At 45.5% G+C, this 18,596-nt stretch overlaps 2 protein-coding genes across 2 annotated transcripts in view; both read left to right on the forward strand.

The window, feature by feature from the left end:
- The window catches only part of LOC138351539 (putative golgin subfamily A member 6-like protein 3), a 107,240-nt gene extending 90,785 nt beyond the window's left edge, over positions 1-16,455 (forward strand). Inside the window, exon 3 of the mRNA XM_069303339.1 lies at positions 16,103-16,455. Coding sequence (XP_069159440.1) covers positions 16,103-16,455 — 353 coding nt within the window. The remainder of the gene's footprint in view (positions 1-16,102) is intronic.
- A 30-nt stretch (positions 16,456-16,485) lies between these two features.
- On the forward strand, positions 16,486-17,127 carry LOC138351717 (golgin subfamily A member 6-like protein 22). The gene has a single exon (XM_069303741.1). The coding sequence runs from the start codon at positions 16,486-16,488 to the stop codon at positions 17,125-17,127; it is 642 nt and encodes a 213-aa protein (XP_069159842.1).
- Positions 17,128-18,596: the final 1,469 nt, after the last annotated feature.

Genomic DNA, 18,596 nt, shown 5'->3' on the forward strand with positions numbered 1-18,596 from the left:
CACGACACCTTCCTCTATCACCATACCTTCATCCACTAGCACCAGCACGTCCACTACCACCACCTCCACTACCACCCCTAGCACCTCCACTACCACCACTAGCACCTCCACTACCACCACTAGCACCTCCACTACCACCAATAGCTCCTCCACTACCACCACTAGCACCTCCACTACCACCACTAGCACCTAGATTACCACTACTAGCACCTCCACTACCACCACTAGCACCTCCACTACCACCCCTAGCACCTCCACTACCACCACTAGCACCTCCACTACCACCACTAGCACCTCCACTACCACCACTAGCACCTCCACTACCACCACTAGCACCTAGATTACCACCACTAGCACCTCCACTACCACCACTAGCACCTCCACTACCACCCCTAGCACCTCCACTACCACCACTAGCACCTCCACTACCACCACTAGCCCCTCCACTAACACTACCTCCACTAACACCACCTCCACTACCACCACCAGCATCTCAACTACCACCAACAGCACCACCACTACCACATCACCGCACGATACTACCTCAACACACTTCCAACACTACTACCCAGCTACTACCACAATTACCACACTGTAATTAATGCAACGACCCCACTACACTACCACACCACTGCACCATATTACCACCAGACCACCAGGCCATATCACCAGACCACCAGACCACACCAAATCACCAGACCACATCACCAGACCACCAGACCACACCAAATCACCAGGCCACCAGACCACACCACATCACCAGACCACACCACATCACCAGACCACATCACCAGACCACATCACATCACCAGACCACATCACCAGACCACACCACATCACCAGACCATCAGACCACACCACATCACCAGACCATCAGACCACACCACATCACCAGACCACACCACATCACCAGACCACACCACATCACCAGACCACCAGACCACACCACATCACCAGACCATCAGACCACACCACATCACCAGACCACACCACATCACCAGACCACATTATATCACCAGACCATATCACCAGACTACCAGACAACACCACATCACCAGACCACCAGATCACCAGACCACCAGACAACACCACATCACCAGACCACCAGACCACACCACATCACCAGACCACCAGACCACACCACATCACCAGACCACCAGACCACACCACATCACCAGACTACCAGACCACACCACATCACCAGACCACCAGACCACACCACATCACCAGACTACCAGACCACACCACATCACCAGACCACCAGATCACCAGACCACACCACATCACCAGACCACCAGACCTCACCACATCACCAGACCACCAGACCTCACCACATCACCAGACCACACCACATCACCAGACCACATTATATCACCAGACTACCAGACCACACCACACCCCATCACCAGACCACCAGACCTCACCACATCACCAGACCACACTACATCACCAGACCACCAGACCTCACCACATCACCAGACCACACCACATCACCAGACCACCAGACCTCACCACATCACCAGACCACACCACATCACCAGACTACCAGACCACACCAGATCACCAGACCACACCACATCACGAGACCACCAGACCTCACCACATCACCAGACCACCAGACCACACCACATCACCAGACCACCACTATACCATCACTATCACGTCACAACCATCAACTATCAACACCAACAATCACTACCATCAAGTACTACCATTAACCACTATTGCCACCAACATCACTGCCACAAACCACAGCTATCATTCGCATCAACAACCATTACCACCAACCACATCAACATCAATTACCACTACCATCAAACATAACCACCATTACCACCAACTATAACTACCACTACCTCTAATCACAACTATCAACCACAAATGACACTAACCACAACCACCAACAACAATCATTACAACCACTACCACTAACCACAATCATTGACCACAAATGACACCAACCACTTCCTTCAACCACCAGTTCCACCAACCATCACAGTCATCAACCACCAATTATCAAACACAATAACCATCAACCACCAGTATGGTCAACCTCCATAACCGTCAACCACCACTATGGTCAACCTCCATAACTATCAACCATCACTACCACCATCCATCACTATCAGCAACCAAAACCATCAACCACCACAACCATCAACCACCACAACCATCATCCACCACAGCCATCATCCACCACAGCCATCAACCACCACAGCCTTCAACTACCACATCCATCAACTACCATTACTATTTACCAGCACTTTTAGCAACCACTATAATCATTAATCACCACAATCATCAACCACCATAATCATTAACCACCACAATCATCAACCACCATAATCATTAACCACCACAATCATCAACCACTATAATCATTAACCACCACAATCATTAACCACTATAACCATCTACCACCACTACCACCAACCTAAACCACCTACTACCACCACCACCAACCATCACTACTATCAGCCCCGACTACCATATTCAACCACTTAAAATGAACCACCACTTCCATCATCAACTGCTTTCGTCAACCACCACTTCCGTCAACAACGACTTCCCTCAACCAACAATTCCATCAAGCTCCACTTCCATCAACCACCACAATCTTCAATCACAATAACCATCAACCCCCAATTATCATCAACCACTAGTACCACCAACCAGCAGATTTATCAACAACCTTCGTCCGTCACGACACCTTCCTCCACTACCACCAACACCTCCACTACCACCACCACAAACAGCACCTCCACTACCACTAACACCACCACCTCCACTACCATTACACTACTACCGCAATCAACTCCACTACCACCGCCTCCACTACCATTACACTACTACAGCAATCAACTCCACTACCACCACCTTCACTACCAGCACCACCAACAACAGCACCTCCACTGCCACCAGCACCTCCACTACCACCAGCACCTCCACTACCACCATCACCGCCTGCGCCTTCATTATTACCACCACCAGCACCTCCAGTACAATCACTAGCACCTTCACAACCACCACAAGCACCTTCTCGACCACCACAATCAGCACCTCCACTACCACAACCTGCACTTCCACAACCACCACCAGCACCTCCACTACCACTTCCACTACCACCAACAGCACCTCCACTACCACCACCAGCATCTTCAGAACCACTACCACCATCACCTCCACCTACAGCATCAACACACACTACCACACACCATTAACACACTTCACCACACCGCCACCACCACACCTTACCACACTAACACCACACACTACCTCTATCACAATACACCACACACTACCTCTATCACAATACACCACCACACAATACAACAATACTCCACCACCATTTCCACACGAAACCACCACCAACACACACTTCCACACTATACCACACACCACTATCACACTACTCCACACCACCACCACACACCACCACTACCACATTACACCACAATCACATAGGCAGCAGAAGCAAGGTAGAAAACGCAGGGCGAGAGGAGAAAACCAGTAAATCACAGCTCCTAACACAACATCCCCAGAGGTGAGGGGAGAACCCACAACCAGCAACCTAGTAACCCCAGAAGGGAGGGCAACTCCACCACCCTCCTCTGCATAGAAACCCCCCCAACCCCAAACCCTCCCTGCCCCCATTCAAATGCTCAGCCAAATCTCCCACCCCCCACACCCCATTCTGGCCCTGCAACACCTACCCTCCTCCCACCATGTCCCCCTCCCCCTTTTCCTTCCTGTCCTCCCTCCACCTCCCCCTTCATCCCATACCCTCCCTGACCCACTTCACATGACCCCCCCCTCCACCCCTCACCCCAGTATCCTCTGAGACGCTGTTATCCACCTCACAAATCCTCACACCCATGGAACAGCTTCCCCATCAGCAGAACGCTCACCAAGGAGGCGATATCAGAAGAGACAGAAGAAAGTGAGCCTCAAGGCAATGTACACTAGCATAGATGGAATTCAAATAAAGCAACTGAACTTGGAGAATGGGTACTTGAAGAGAACCCAGACGTAACAGCACTCACAGAAGCAAAGCTAACGAAAACCATAACAAATGCAGTGTTCCCACAGGACTACTGTGTTGTGAGGAAAGAGAGAGAAGGAAGAGGACGCGGTGGTGTAGCTTTGATGGTAAGAAAAGACTGGGGTTTGAAGAGATGGTTATGCAGGGCTGTGAAGGTTTCAGTGACTACAAAACAGGCACCATAGCAACTGTAGGACAAAAAAATTATATTCGTAGTCATATATAACCCACCACCAAATGACAGAAGACCCAGACAGGTATATGATAGAAACAACATGGCCACCATTAACATAAATAGAGAGAGCAGCTTCTGTCGCTAGCAGGAAAGGATCTGGACTACTTATCATGGGAGACTTGAACCATGATACATAGAACATAGATTGGGAGAACAGAGACCCACAAGGCGGACCAGATACATAGGGAGCTAAGCTGTTGGATGATGGCAACAAGAAGCTTTCTAAGCCATCACATGAAGGGACCAATAAGAATGCGAGGGGAAGATGAACCAGTCATGCTTGATCTAATATTTTCCCTTAATGAGTGAGATATAAGGAAAGTTAGGTTGGAAGCACCCTTGGGAATGAGTGATCACTGAGTATTGATCTTTGAGTACCTGGTAGAGCTAGGATTTATCTCTCCCCGAAAAGAACTAGGAAACAAAAGGCTGGCATACCGAAAGGGAAATTATGAGGAGATGAGACGTTTCCTAAGGAATATACCATGGGACACAGACCTCAGAGCTATGTCTGTACAAGACATGATGGACTATGTCACCCAAAAGTTTCAGGAGGCAGTAAACAGGTTCATCCGGGCCCAAAAAGAAAAATACGAGAAGCAAAAGAAGAATCCATGGTTTAACAGGGCATGTATGGAAGCAAGCAAATAACTGAACAAAAGGGCGTGGAGGAACTTCCGAAATAACAGAACACCAAAAAGCAGAGAGAGATACCAGAGAACCAGGTATGAGTATGTTAGTGTGAGAAGAGAAGCATAGAAAAATTACGAAAATGATATAGCAAGCAAAGCCAAGACCGAACCATAGCTACTCCATAGTCACATCAGGAGGAAAACAACAGTGAAAGAACAGATAATGAAACTTAGAACAGGCGATGACAGGTATACAGATAATGACAAAGAGGTGTGTGAAGAACTCAACAAGAGGTTCCAGGAGGTCTTCACAATAGAACAAGGTGAGGTCACTGTGCTAGAAGAGGTGGCAGTAAACCAGGTGGCCTTGGAAGGGTTCGAAATTTTGAGAGATGAGGTCAAGAGACACCTGTTGGATCTGGATGTGAGAAACGCCGTTGGTCCCAACGGTATTTCACCATGGGTATTGAAAGAGTGTGCAGACGCACTCTGCTTGCCACTCTTCATAGTGTATAGTAAGTCACGGGAGACCAATCAGAAATATGGAAGATGGCTAATGTGATCCCAATATACAAAAAGGGTGACAGACAAGAGGCACTGAACTACAGGCCAGTGTCCTTGACTTCTATACCATGCAAGGTGATGGAGAAGATCGCGGGAAAAAACCTAGTAAAACATCTGGAGAGAAGGGACTTCGTGACAAATTGCCCACATGAGTTCAAGGAGGGTAAATCTTGCCTTACAGGCTTAATAGAGTTCTACAACCAGGTGACAAAGATTAAGCAAGAAAGAGAAGGTTGGGTGGACTATATTTTCTTGGACTATTGGAAAGCCTTAGACAGTACCCCATAAGAGGCTGGTGTATAAGCTGGAGATAAAGGTAGGATGAATGGTAAGGGGATCCAGTGCATAAGGGAGTACCTAAGCAATAGGAAGCAGAAAGTTACAGTGAGGGGTGAGACCTCAGATTGGCGTGAATTCACCAGTGGAGTCCCACAGGGCTCTGTACTCAGTCCTTTCCTGTTTCTGATATACGTAAATGATCTCCCAGAGGGTATAGACTTATTCCTCTGAATATTTGCTGACGATATTAAAATTATGAGAAGGATTAAGTCAGAGGAGGACTGCTTGAGGCTTCAAGAAGACCTAGACAAACTGAAGGCATGGGTGAACAAGTGGTTGTTAGAGTTTAACCCAACTAAATGTAATGTAATGAAGATAGGTGTAGGGAGCAGGAGACCAGTTACAAGGTCTCACTTGGGAGATGAAATTCTTCAAGAGTCAGAGAGAGAGAAAGACTTGGGGATTGATAACACACCAGACCTGTCCCCTGAAGCCCATATCAAGAGTATAACATCAGCGGCACATGCCAGGTTGGCCAACATAAGAACGGCATTTAGAAACTTGTGTAAGGAATCAGTCAGAACTTTGTATTCCACATATGTCAGACCAATTCTAGAGTATGCAGGTCCAGCATGGAGTCCATATCTAGTCAAGCATAAGACTAAACTGGAAAAGGTTCAAAGATTTGCAACCAGACTAGTACCCGAGCTGAGAGGTATGAGCTACGAGGAGAGACTATGGTAGTTAAACCTCTTGTCGATGGAAAACAGAAATGTTAGGGGGGGACATGATCACCACATACAATATTCTCAAAGGAATTGATAGGGTAGATAAGGACATGCTATTTAACACAAGGGGCACACACACTAGGGGACACAGGTGGAAATTCAGTGCCCAAGTGAACCACAGAGATATTTGAAAGAACTTTTTTAGTGTCAGAGTGGTTGACAAATGGAATGCAATAGGAAGTGATGTGGTGGAGGCAGACTCCATACACAGTTTCAAGTGTAGGTATAATAGAGCCCAGTAAGCTCAGGACCCTGTACACCAGTTGATTGACAGTTGAGAGGCGGGACCAAAGAGCAAGAGCTCAATCCCGGAAGCACAAATAGGTGAGTACACACTACCATTACCATACTACACCGCACCACCACCACCCACACTGGCAGCTGGTGGCTGAGTGGACAGCACTCTAGACTCGTGGACCGGGGACCAGGGTTCGATCACCGGCGCCGGCTGAAAAAACAAATGGGCAGAGCTTCCTTCAGTCTGATGCCACTGTTAAATAGCAGTAAATAGGTACCTGGGAGTTAGACAGCTGCTATGGGCTGCTTCCTGGTGTGTGTGTGTGTGTGTGTGTGTAGTCACCTAGTTCACCTAGTTACTCACCTAGTTGTGTTTGTGGGGGTTGAGCTCTGGCTCTTTGGTCCCGCCTCTCAACCGTCAATCAACAGGTGTACAGATTCCTGAGCCTATTGGGCTCTATCATATCTACACTTGAAACTGTGTATGGAGTCAGCCTCCACCACATCTCTTCCTAATGCATTCCATTTGTCCACCACTCTGACACTAAAAAAGTTCTTTTTAATATCTCTGTGGCTCATTTGGGCACTCAGTTTCCACCTGTGTCCCCTTGTACGTGTTCCCCTTGTGTTAAATAGACTGTCTTTATCTACCCTATCAATTCCCTTCTGAATCTTGAATGTGGTGATCATGTCCCCCCTAACTCTTCTGTCTTCCAGCGAAGTGAAGTTTAATTCCCGTAGTCTCTCCTCGTAGCTCACACCTCTCAGCTCGGGTACTAGTCTGGTGGCAAACCTTTGAACCTTTTCCAGTTTAGTCTTATCCTTGACTAGATATGGACTCCATGCTGGGGCTGCATACTCCAGGATTGGCCTGACATATGTGGTATACAAAGTTCTGAATGATTCTTTACACAAGTTTCAGAATGCTGTTCGTATGTTGGCCAGCCTGGCATATGCCGCTGATGTTATCCGCTTGATATGTGCTGCAGGAGACAGGTCTGGCGTGATATCAACCCCCAAGTCTTTTTCCTTCTCTGACTCCTGAAGAATTTCCTCTCCCAGATGATACCTTGTATCTGGCCTCCTGCTCCCTACACCTATCTTCATTACATTACATTTGGTTGGGTTAAACTCTAACAACCATTTGTTCGACCATTCCTTCAGTCTGTCTAGGTCTTCTTGAAGCCTCAAACAGTCCTCTTCTGTTTTAATCCTTCTCATAATTTTAGCATCGTCTGCAAACATTGAGAGAAATGAATCGATACCCTCTGGGAGATCATTTACATATATCAGAAACAAGATAGGATGTGTGTGTGTGTGTGTGTGTCAGTGTGTGTGTGTGTGTGTGTGTGTGTGTGTGTGTGTGTGTGTGTGTGTGTGTGTGTGTGTGTGTGTGTGTGTGTGTGTGTGTGTGTGTGTGTGTTTGCGTTTGCGTGAAAAAATAGTAGTTAGTAAAAATTTATTGATTGACAGTTGAGAGGCGGGCCGAAAGAGAACTCAACCCCCGCAAGCACAATTAGGTGAATACAACTAGATGAGTATACACCACCACTACCACATTACACCAACACCACACACTCCACACTACACCACACCACACGATTACCACACCACCCCACCACACTACTCCATAACACCATATTATCACACAAACACACAACCACACCACACTACCTCACAACACTACCTCACTACACTACTACACCCCACTACCGCACCATATTACCACACTACCACAGCACATTACTACACGACACTAACACACCATGCCACCACACCACAACACCACACTACCCCACCTCACTACCTCACTACACCACCACACCATATTACCACACTACCACTACCATACCATCATTACCATGCCACACCACCACACCACAATTACCACACCACCCCACCACACTTCCACCACCATTACCACATCGCCACACAATACTACCTTAACACAGTTCCATCACCGCCTCAACTTGTACCCCACCACATCTACCACCGTGAAATTACTGCACAATGCCATCATACTACCACCACCACACCACCACCACACCACCAGTATACCATAACAACTGCATCACACTACCATGCACAACACAACCACAAACACCATCAATCACTACCACCAACTACGACCATCACCACCAACCACAGCAACCAACCACCACTGCCTCCAACCACAACCCACCAAGAACAACCATCAACACCACAATGGATTCTCCATTAGTTAAAAATAATGAATACAAATTGTTGAAACCACCTTTATTATGCTCCTGTCTTTTTTACTGAATGTAGAATATATATTTTTGTTATTTCTTTATTTTTATATATAACATCAGTCAAGAAAACTACTTTTTTCAATACTATCTGTACCCCGCCACGCGTTGCTGTGGCTCAGCAACGCATGTGCGTTACTGAGCCACAGCAACCTTCTCCTGTCTCCCAGTCCACCCCACCATTCCCCCCCTCCACCGTCCCATCGTCCTTTTAACCATTTCCCACTCTTCAGAGGCCCTCATCCTCCCTATCATTCCCCCCTCCCTGTCCCCTCGACCTCCCCACTATCCCCCACTTCCCTGTCCCCTTGTCCTACACACCATTCTCCATTCCCTTGTCCCAAATATCCCCAACTTCCCCCGACCCCTTGTCCTCCCCACCATTATTCCCTCCCCCGCCCCCTCGTCCTCCTCACCATCCCCCACTCCCGTCCCCTCATCCTCCCCACCATTCCCCACTTCCTCGTCCGGTGCATTCCCATATGATCTGATGTTCCTATCAGAAAATTGAGAACATCAAATGATCTGATGTTCCTATCACTGAAATGTAAGAAAAACAGTTAAAAAACGAAATGAAAATTTTAAAAAATAACAAAATAAACTATACTCACCAAATGAACAGGATGGCTCAATTACAATGCAATGTCACCCAAAATAATTAAATCAAAATGACAATAAATCGAAATCTATGAAAATTAAATTAATCAGTGTTATCTGAAACATTGAAATGGAATCACAATATATTTAGTATAGCGTGTGTTGCTCTTACGTGCAACAGATGGCACTGTTTTTCAAAAAAGCATGTTTTTACCTGTCACAGGTGTGGCATCTATACTTATATTCATGAAATGAACGGTATGGTAAACAACACAGCTCAATTCCAACGCAATGTCACTCAAAATGAAAATAAATCGAAATCTATGAAAATAAATTCATCAATGCAATCGGAAACATTAAAATGGAATCGTAACATATATAGTATAGCGTGTGTTGCTATTATGTGCAACACATGGCACTGTTTAAAAAAAACGTTTTTACCTGTCACAGGTGTGGCATCTATATTGTAGATGTATAAAAAACACGCGCATATTCGAATGGAACAATGTGTCAAAATTTCAAAGCAATTGGTAAAGAGGTTTCAAAGATTTCCCTTACATGAAAAAACACAGTTTTTCAAATAAATCATGTTTTTTTCCCGTAACAGACGTTACATGTATACAGTATGTATATAAAAACCCGCTTGGAGGCGAATGGAACATTGTGTCAAAATATCAAAGCAATCGGCGGAGAACTTTCGGAGATTAGCGATTTGAAACAATCGATTATTTCCATTTTTATTTAAATTGATCTAAGGTTGCAACAAGGTCTCAAATTTTGTTTAACCAACGTTGTGCAGTAAGTTGTGGAAACCTATTTAAGATTCTACACAATAACATATCTAAAATGTGAAAACAAATGTTGCTGCTGCTTTCAAACACTTTCCTGGAACGTTGTGGCAACCTAAAATTGTTTCCTGGAATCTTCCAATACTGCCACCAACCACCACCATCTACCAACACTGCCACCAACCACAACCATCTACCAACACTGCAACCATACACTACCATCTACCAACACTGCCTCGACCACAACCGTCTACCAACACAACCACTAACCACAACCATCTACCAACACTGCCACCAACCACAACCATCTACCAACACTACCACCAACCACAACCATCTACCAACACTGCCACCAAACACTACCATCTACCAACACTGCCACCAACCACAACCATCTACCAACACTGCCTCAACCACAACCATCTTTCACACTTTCACGTCTTTCACACTTTCACGTGAAAGGCACGGAACGCTACATAAAGAGTGGCAAGCAGAGTAATGAATTTGGAGGAAACTCTATGAATTTTTTATACCAGACCGAAAGAGAATTCAAAAGGAGGAGCATGGAGAGTGTATGGAACTGGATGCCAGATCCACTTGCATTCCAGAATTACAGATATAATTACACACCGAAAGGGAACTACAACTACGACAGGCAACTGCCCTACAACAATCAGTACTGGTCAGAACAAACTCATTATGTCCACGCATAATGGGCTTGCCGAGAAAGTCTCCCATTCAAACTATCACAAATAGAGTAACTTCATTCATCTTTTCCAACATACAAGGACTGAAAACAAGAACAAACAACAAAGTACAGTTTATAAATGGCCTCCTCACGGAGTCAAATGCATTATTTGGAGCTTTCACAGAAACCCATGCAGGGGAATTGTTGGACAGTGAGATCTAGATTCCAGGATATAACCTATACAGGTGTGATAGGAAAATTAGGTCACATGGAGGAGTGGGTCTGTATATTAGGGAAGACCTTGTATGCTCGGAGCTCCTAAACGTTACAAATGAGGTGGTAGAGGTACTGGGATTAAAAATAGAGAAAATAAATTTAGTGATTATTCTAATATACAAACCGCCAGATGCAACGGCTGAGGAATTCACAGAACAGATAAACAAAATAGAGAATAGCCTTGATAATTTGGAGAACCCGATACCTGATATTATTTTCCTAGGTGACTTCAACTTGCCTAGTCTCAGGTGGAAAATAGCAAACAATAATATTATACCAGGAAATCTATCAGGACCTAACCAACCACAGATTAGAGAACTACTTAGATTCTGTGACAAAATTTCACTCAATCAGCAGATATCGGAGCCAACGAGAAATGAAAATATTCTAGATCTGGTCTTTACGAACAATGAAGACATTATCAGAGACATTACGATATCAGATACCACATACTCAGATCACAAGCTCATTGAAGTGCAAACGACCATCAATAATCAGAATAGACCTAAAACGTTGATAAAGCGAGAGGGGCTATTCAGTAAATTCAATTTTAATAGTAAAAGGATAGACTGGGAGATAATAAACAGGGAACTTGCAAACATTCCATGGGAAACTGTTCTAAGTAATATAATTTCTACAGAAGGAATAGAAAAACTGACTTCGGAAGCGTATCAAGTCTGTCTGAAACATGTTCCTTTGAGGAAAGCGAGAAAGAGATCCATCGTAGAAAGAGAACGCAGACGACACTATAAACGCAGGAAAAAATAACGGAACTGCTCATGCAGACACGAATTTCCCGTCAAAGAAGGAATAATTTAAATAGGGAGATTGAAGAAATCGAGCGGAAATTGAAACACTCATATGAAACTGAAGAAAGGCAGTTAGAACAGAAAGCAATTCAGGAAATAATAAAAAATCAAAAAAATTTCTTCACATATGCAAAAGCAAAAACCACTGCCAGTATTGGACCTATTCGTTCAAGTGAAGGTTCATACACGGAAGATGACAAAGAAATTAGTGAAATCCTAAAAAAGCAGTATGAGGACACGTTTAGCACTCCAATAAACAACATGAAAGTGGAAGATCCAGACAATTTCTTTATGCGGGATATTCAAACCCCTGTAAATATAACCGATATCAACACGAGCGCACTAAATTTTGAAAGAGAAATGGAAAACATGCCCATGCACACGGCCCCAGGTCCAGACTCATGGAATTCAATATTTATAAAGAAATGCAAAGTGCCGGTAGCACAGGCACTCAGTATAATGTGGAGGAAGAGCTTCGACACGGGGGAGATACCAGATGCATTTAAAGTATCAGACATAGCCCCTCTACACAAGGGAAGGAGCAAAGCATTGGCAAAGAATTATAGACCAGTTGCACTAACATCGCACATCATAAAAGTATTTGAGAGAGTGATTAGGAGTCAGGTCACCAATTTCATGGAGACCAATGACCTTCACAACCCAGGCCAACATGGATTTTGAGCGGGAAGATCGTGCCTCTCACAGCTACTTGAGCACTACGACAAAGTCACTGAGGCATTAGAAGAAAAACAAAATGCTGATGTGATATACACGGACTTCGCAAAGGCTTTCGATAAATGTGACCATGGCGTGATAGGACACAAAATGAAGTCAATAGGAATAAGCGGTAAAGTAGGACGCTGAATACTGAGTTTTCTGTCAAACAGGACTCAGCGAGTATCGGTCAACCATATAAAATCTAGTCCAAGTGCAGTTAAAAGCTCTGTACCTCAGGGTACAGTCCTTGCACCGCTGCTTTTCCTTATTCTCATATCAGATATAGACAAAAATACAAGTCACAGCTTCGTATCATCCTTTGCAGATGACACAAAAATCAGTATGAAAATTATCTCGGCTGAAGACATTGAAAAACTTCAAGCTGATATTAATAAAGTTTTCAACTGGGCATCAGAAAATAACATGATGTTTAACAGTGATAAATTCCAAGTACTCAGGTACGGTAAATATGAGGACCTTAAACATAATACAGAGTACAAAACACAATCAAATGTACCCATAGTAGGAAAACAGCATGTAAAGGATTTGGGAATAATAATGTCTGACGACCTAACGTTTAAGGAGCATAACCAAGCAAATATTGCGACAGCCAGAAAAATGAAAGGATGGATTACGAGAACTTTCAAATCCAGGGATCCAATCACAATGGTTGTACTCTTCAAATCACTTGTGTTGTCCAGTCATGAGTACTGCTCAGTACTCACTTCCCCCTTCAGAGCAGGAGAGATTGCTGAAATAGAGGGAATACAGAGAACATATACGACACGCATAGATGCAATAAAGCACCTAAATTATTGGGATCGTCTCAAAGCCCTCCAATTGTACTCACTAGAAAGAAGACGAGAGAGATTTCAAATAATAGACACCTGGAAGATACTGGAGGGCCAAGTACCAAATCTACACAGTAAAATAACCACGTACTGGAGTGAACGATATGGAATAAAAAGCAGAATAGAACCAGTGAAGAGCAGAGGTGCTATAGGCACAATCAGAGAAGACTGTATAAACATCAGAGGTCCGCGGTTGTTCAACGTCCTTCCAGCAAGCATAAGAAATATTGCCGGAACAACCGTGGACATCTTCAAGAGGAAACTAGATTTATTCCTCCAAGGAGTGCCGGACCAACCGGGCTGTGGTGGGTATGTGGGCCTGCGGGCCGCTCCAAGCAACAGCCTAGTGGATCAAACTCTCACAAGTCAAGCCTGGCCATGGGCTGGGCTTGGGGAGTAGAAGAACTCCCAGAACCCCATCAACCAGGTATCATCTACCATCACTACCGCCAACCACAACCATCTACCAACACTGCCACCAAACACTACCATCTACCAACACTGCCACCAAACACTACCATCTACCAACACTGCCACCAACCACAACCATCTACCAACACTGCCATCTAAGAAATAAATACAAAGGTGAACTCGCCTTTATTATGCTCCTGTTTTATTTCAACTAATATTTTGTATATTTATAGTTCCAATATTTATATATCATAAACAATAGAAACTACTTTTATGCAGTAATTAAGGTTGCCACGAGGCCTCAATTTTTTTTTGACCCAACGTTGTGTAGTAAATTATGACAAACAATTTATGACTGGACACAAAAATGTATTGATTACTTAAAAACTAACTTTGCCACAGCTCTCAAACAATTCCCAGGCACATTCTGGCAACATAAAGTATTTGCTGGGTAGTGTACCTCAGGATCTGGAGTGTATTGCAATGCCTGGAGTGTACATTTCGTCCTGGAGTATACTTCAGGGCTTGTCGTTTACTTTAGAGTCTTGAATATATATCAGGGCCTGATATGTACTTCAGGGTCTGAAGTGTACTTCTCATCATTATGTGTATTTCAGGGTCTGGAGTGTTTTTCAGGGTCTGGAAAGTACTTCATGGTCTGTAATGTCTTTTGGGATTGGGGTGTTCTGTAGGACCTGGACTGTGCTTCAGGGCCTGGAGTGTACTTCACTTTCTGGAGTGTACTTCACTTTCTAGATTGTACTTCAGTGCCTATAGTCTTCTTCATGGCCTATAGTTTATTTATGTCCTATAGGGAGCCGGTCGGCCGAGCGGACAGCACGCTGGACTTGTGATCCTGTGGTCCCGGGTTCGATCCCGGGCGCCGGTGAGAAACAATGGACAGAGTTTCTTTCACCCTATGCCCCTGTTACCTAGCAGTAAAATAGGTACCTGGGTATTAGTCAGCTGTCACGGGCTGCGTCCTGGGGGTGGAGGCCTGGTCGAGGACCGGGCCGCGGGGACACTAAAAGCCCCGAAATCATCTCAAGATAACCTCAAGATAGTGTACTTCAGGGCATGAAGTGTGCTTCAAGTCCTGATTAGTACTTCAAGGTCTAAAGTATACCTCAGGCCCTGCAGTGTGTATAAGAGTCAGAAGTGCACCTCAGGTTCTTCATACATCAGGGTCTGAAGTGTATTTTTCATTCTTGAATGTACTTCAAGGTCTGGAGTGTACTTTAGGGTCTGATGTGGTCATGGTACACTTCACGTCTTTGAGTGTACTTCAGTGTCTGGAGTGTTCTTCGTGGTCATGAGTGCAATTCATGTCTTGGAGAGTATTTCAATGTCTAGAGTGGACCTCAGGTCCTTGAGTTAACTTCAGGGTCTGTAGTGAACTTTAGGGTCTGGAGGGTTTTTTCAGGATCATGAGTGTTCTTCAAGATCTGGAGTGGAATTCAGTTTTGGAGTGTACATCAAATCCTGAATTGAACTTCAGTGTTTGAAATGTGCTTCAGGGTCTGCAGTGTACTTCAGGGTCTAAAATGTAGTCGAAGGTCTGTAGTACACTTCAGATACTGGAGTGTCCTTCAGGGACTTTAATGTATTTCAGGGGTCTTGAGTGTAGTTTAAAGACAGGAGAGTACTTTTGGTCCTGGAGTGTATTTCAGAACCTGAAGTCTACTTCATGGTCTGAAGTGTACTTCAGGGTATTGATTATACTTCTGGATCTTAAGTGTACGTCAGGGCCTGGCATGTACTTCTGCTCCTGGAGTGTACTTCAGGTCCTTGACTGTATTTCAGGGACTGGAGTGCATTTCAGGGTCAGCAGTATATATCTGATATATACTAGTAGTAGTAGTTGTGGGTGGTGGTAATATATATAGTAGTATATATTTAAAATTTGATGTGTTGGCAGGTGTGAAGGAGAGGGAGAACGCCACCCGCCGCCTCCTGGACACTCTGGACCAGCTTGAGTGTGTCAACAAGGCTCACCAAGCTGACAACCTCAAGCTGAAGGAGGAAAACATTCGCCTAAATACTGCGAATCATTTGCTCGAGGAGGACAACATGAAGACTAAGAACGAAGGGCAGCTTGCTCAGGAGGAGATTGTTATATTAAAGTCCCAGATCCGTCAAGTGGAGGAGGACTCGAGGCTGGTCAAGGAGGAGATCCGTAAAGTGGAGGAAGACTCGAGGCTGGTCCAGGAGGAGATCCGTAAAGTGGAGGAGGACTCGAGGCTGGTCAAGGAGGAGATCCGTAAAGTGTAGGAGGACTCGAGGCTGGTCAAGGAGGATAACATGAGGATTAAGAACGAAGTGCGCCTTGCTCAGGAAGAAAACATTCAATTAAAGTCCCAGATCCGTCAAGTGGAGGAGGACTCGAGGCTGGTCAAGCAGGAGATCCGACAAGTGGAGGAGGACTCGAGGCTGGTCAAGCAAGAGATCCGACAAGTGGAGGAGGACTCAAGGCTGGTCAAGTCGAGGAACCAACAGCTGGAGCTTGCGGAGACCCAAGCCCAGGAGAGGGTCAAGACGGCGTTGACGAGGATCGCTGAGCTAGAGCGAGAGACACAACAGCTGCAAGAGATGAATAATAACACAGCAAGAGAGAAAGGACTTGTTCAAGAGCAACTCTCACTCCTGGAAGAACAGGTCAGGGTCCTTCAAACAGCAAACGCTGCTCTAAATGAAGAAAAGGAAGAAACAATCAGGAAGACTAAAGAGGAGAAACGACTTGTTGAAGAGCAACTCTCCGTCAGTGAAGAAGAGGCCAGTAAGTTACGGGAAGGAAACACTGCTCTACAGAGTGATAAAGACAGACAGGCACAGCAACTCAGAAGTATTCAAGAGGAAAAGAATAAATTAACAGAAGAGAAACGCTTGATGGAAGAGGAACACGAGAAGTGCAAGAGGAATGTCAGTGAGCTGTACACAAGGTAAACAGTGCTACTTCACTTCTGACCTTCACTCTCCTTCCTGCTTATTTTGCCTTACTTCTGAGGGAGTAAGAGGGAGTGAGGTGTGCATGAATATGTGTGAATGTTTATGAATGTGTGAATGAATGTGTGTATGAAAAGCAGACCATGATAGACACACCGAATGATAAATGCAAAATGAGAAATTGATTGAGACAGAGACGTACAGAGACAAAGAGATGTACAGAGACAGAGAGATGTACAGAGACAGAGAGATGTACAGAGACAGAGAGATGTATCGAGACAGAGAGATGTACAGAGACAGAGAGACGTACAGAGAGTGAGAGATGTACAGAGAACGAGAGACGTACAGAGACAGAGAGATGTACAGAGACAGAGAGACGTACAGAGACAGAGAGATGTACAGAGACAGAGAGACGTACAGAGACAGAGATGTACAGAGACAGAGAGACGTACAGAGACAGAGAGATGTACAGAGACAGAGAGACGTACAGAGACAGAGAGACGTACAGAGACAGAGAGACGTACAGAGACAGAGAGATGTTCAGAGACAGAGAGACGTACAGAGACAGAGAGACGTACAGAGACAGAGAGATGTTCAGAGACAGAGAGACGTACAGAGACAGAGAGACGTACAGAGACATGAAGATGTACAGAGACACAGTGGAACGGGTCGAACAGGACTATGTTACCCTTGAAGGGGGTGGTTGGGGTCGGCCTCTTTGTTACCCTTCAACGGGGTGGTTGGGGTCGGCCCCTTTGTTACCCTTAAAGGGGGATACTTAGGGTCGGCCCCTATGCTACCCTTCAAGGGGGGGTGGTTGGGGTCGGCCCCTATGCTACCCTTGAAGGGGGGAGGGGGTTGGTTGGTTGGAGTCGGCCCCTGTGCTACCGTTTAAAGGGGGTGGATGGTGTCAGCCACTATATTACCGTTGAAGGGGGGTAGTTGGGGTCGGCCCCTATGCTACCGTTGAAGGGGGGGGGGGAGTCAGCCACTATATTACCGTTGAAGGGGGGTTGTTTGGGGTCGGCCCCTATGCTACCCTTTAATGGGGATGGTTAGGGTCTCCCACTATGTTACCCTTGAAGGGGGGTGGGGGTTTGGGGTCAGCCACTATATTACCGTTGAAGGGGGGTTGTTTGGGGTCAGCCCCTATGCTACCCCTTAATGGGGATGGCTAGGGTCTCCCACTATGTTACCCTTGAAGGGGGTGGTTGGGGTCAGCCCCTATGTTACCCTTGAAAAGGGAGGTTAGGGTCAGCCACTATGTATTGTGTGTGTTGGTGGTGATGGGTACTGTGTGTAGCTGGTGATGGGTATGGTGTGTGTAGGTGGTGATGGGTACTGTGTGTAGCTGGTGATGGGTATGGTGTGTGTGGGTGGTGATGGGTACTGTGTGTAGCTGGTGATGGGTATGGTGTGTGTAGGTGGTGATAGGTATAGTGTGAAGATGCTTTCAATGACCGGAGGAT

The sequence above is a fragment of the Procambarus clarkii genome, chromosome 50, assembly GCF_040958095.1.
Source record: "Procambarus clarkii isolate CNS0578487 chromosome 50, FALCON_Pclarkii_2.0, whole genome shotgun sequence".
Lineage (NCBI taxonomy): Eukaryota > Metazoa > Arthropoda > Malacostraca > Decapoda > Cambaridae > Procambarus > Procambarus clarkii.

Coding starts and splice junctions, on each gene's coding strand:
- LOC138351717 (XM_069303741.1), top strand. CDS start 16,486: ATGAGGATTAAGAACGAAGTGCGCCTTGCTCAGGAAGAAAACATTCAA.